A 1,478-nucleotide genomic window follows, 5' to 3' on the forward strand; every position below is an offset into this window, starting at 1 on the left:
TATAATGATTCAAGTAAATTAAAAAGTGAAATTCCAGAAAAGACTTTACTAAAAGCTCTTAGATCAGGTATTAATGCAATCGATACAAGTCCTTATTATTTGTAAGTTCACTTTGAATTGTCTCATCTTGTCCCTCCCCTCCCAAAGAAATTGATTTATTTTGTTTGGTTGGTTGGGTTTAGTGGTAGTGAAGCTATTCTAGGTAAAATTTTATCAAAACCTGAAATCCAATCTGAGTTTCCTAGACAGTAGGTTTTTCTCATAAAAACACATGAGAACCCATGCAATATTTTTAAAAAATTCAATGTTCTTCTAAAATCTTGATGAATTCATGTTTTTTGATTTTTTTTTCTTCATACAAATCAGTACTTATCATCTCTTAACGAAATGTGGAAGATATGGTCCAAAAATTCAAGATTTTGATTATAGTCCTGATCGAATCCGTAAATCAATTCAAGAAAGCTTTAAGTTAATGGTAAGTTTATACAAATCAAGTCCGAAACGAAAAAAAATGATCAATTCTTTCAAATATACTAATCAAGAAATCCAATCAAACTTGATTTTTCTTTTTTGGAGGATTTCTTGTAGCACACATCATATTTAGATGTAGTTTATTTACATGATATTGAATTTATTGCTGAAGAACTTGATGAAATCGATTCGAATCAAGTTCATGATCAAGTTATAAGAAATCCAATCAAACCTTTAGGATCTGGTGATCAACTCATTCTTAAAGCGATTCAAACTTTATTCCAATTAAAACAAGAAGGTAAAATCAAAAAAGTAGGAATCAGTGGTGAGTCTTCTTCACCCCCCAAAAAAAACTTCACTCATAAAACCGATTTCTAACTCGATTTCCTCTTGATTATTGTTATCGAAAAAATTAATAATTTCATAGGTTATCCTCTTCCGACCCTCTTAAGAATCTCTAAATTGATTCACCAAGAATTAAAAACCCCATTAGACATCATCATGTCATACTCAAATTATACACTTCAAAACCAAAGCTTAAAACCATATGTTGATTTATTTCATCAACAAGGAATCCAACAAATCATTAATGCCTCACCATTTTCCATGGGACTCTTAACTACTCTTGGTCCTCAACTTTGGCATCCAGCTTGTGATGAATTAAAACAAATTTGTCAAGAGATTGGAAAGATTTGTCAAGAAAAATATCAAAGCAGATTGGAACGTGTTGCATTAAAGTTTGGAATTCAAACTGTTTTGAGTCATCATCAACAAGAAGAGGGTAAGATTGATGCGTTGGTAGTGGGCTTTTCGGGTGTTGAGGAAGTTGAAGAATTGGTGGAGATTCAGGATGAACTTTTGAAGCAAGATCGTGTTCAAGTTGAACGTACCAAATTGATTGAGATTGGAATTCAAGAGTTCTTTAAACAATCTGGTTATCTTAATTGGTGTTGGCCTACTACTTATTTAAGATAACCTTTTCTTTGAAACAGAAAGGGAGGTTATAT

At 31.7% G+C, this 1,478-nt stretch overlaps 1 protein-coding gene across 1 annotated transcript; it reads left to right on the plus strand.

Moving 5' to 3' along the window:
• Positions 1-1,152, plus strand: MELLADRAFT_28369 (uncharacterized protein; the record flags this gene model as incomplete). The annotated part of the gene is made up of 5 exons (XM_007419531.1): positions 1-101; positions 183-248; positions 367-475; positions 589-796; positions 899-1,152. Coding segments are annotated over 5 exons (738 nt in total), but the record flags the coding sequence as incomplete, so codon positions are not given.
• Positions 1,153-1,478: the final 326 nt, after the last annotated feature.

This window comes from Melampsora larici-populina (assembly GCF_000204055.1).
Source record: "Melampsora larici-populina 98AG31 unplaced genomic scaffold MELLAscaffold_232, whole genome shotgun sequence".
Taxonomy (NCBI): domain Eukaryota; kingdom Fungi; phylum Basidiomycota; class Pucciniomycetes; order Pucciniales; family Melampsoraceae; genus Melampsora; species Melampsora laricis-populina.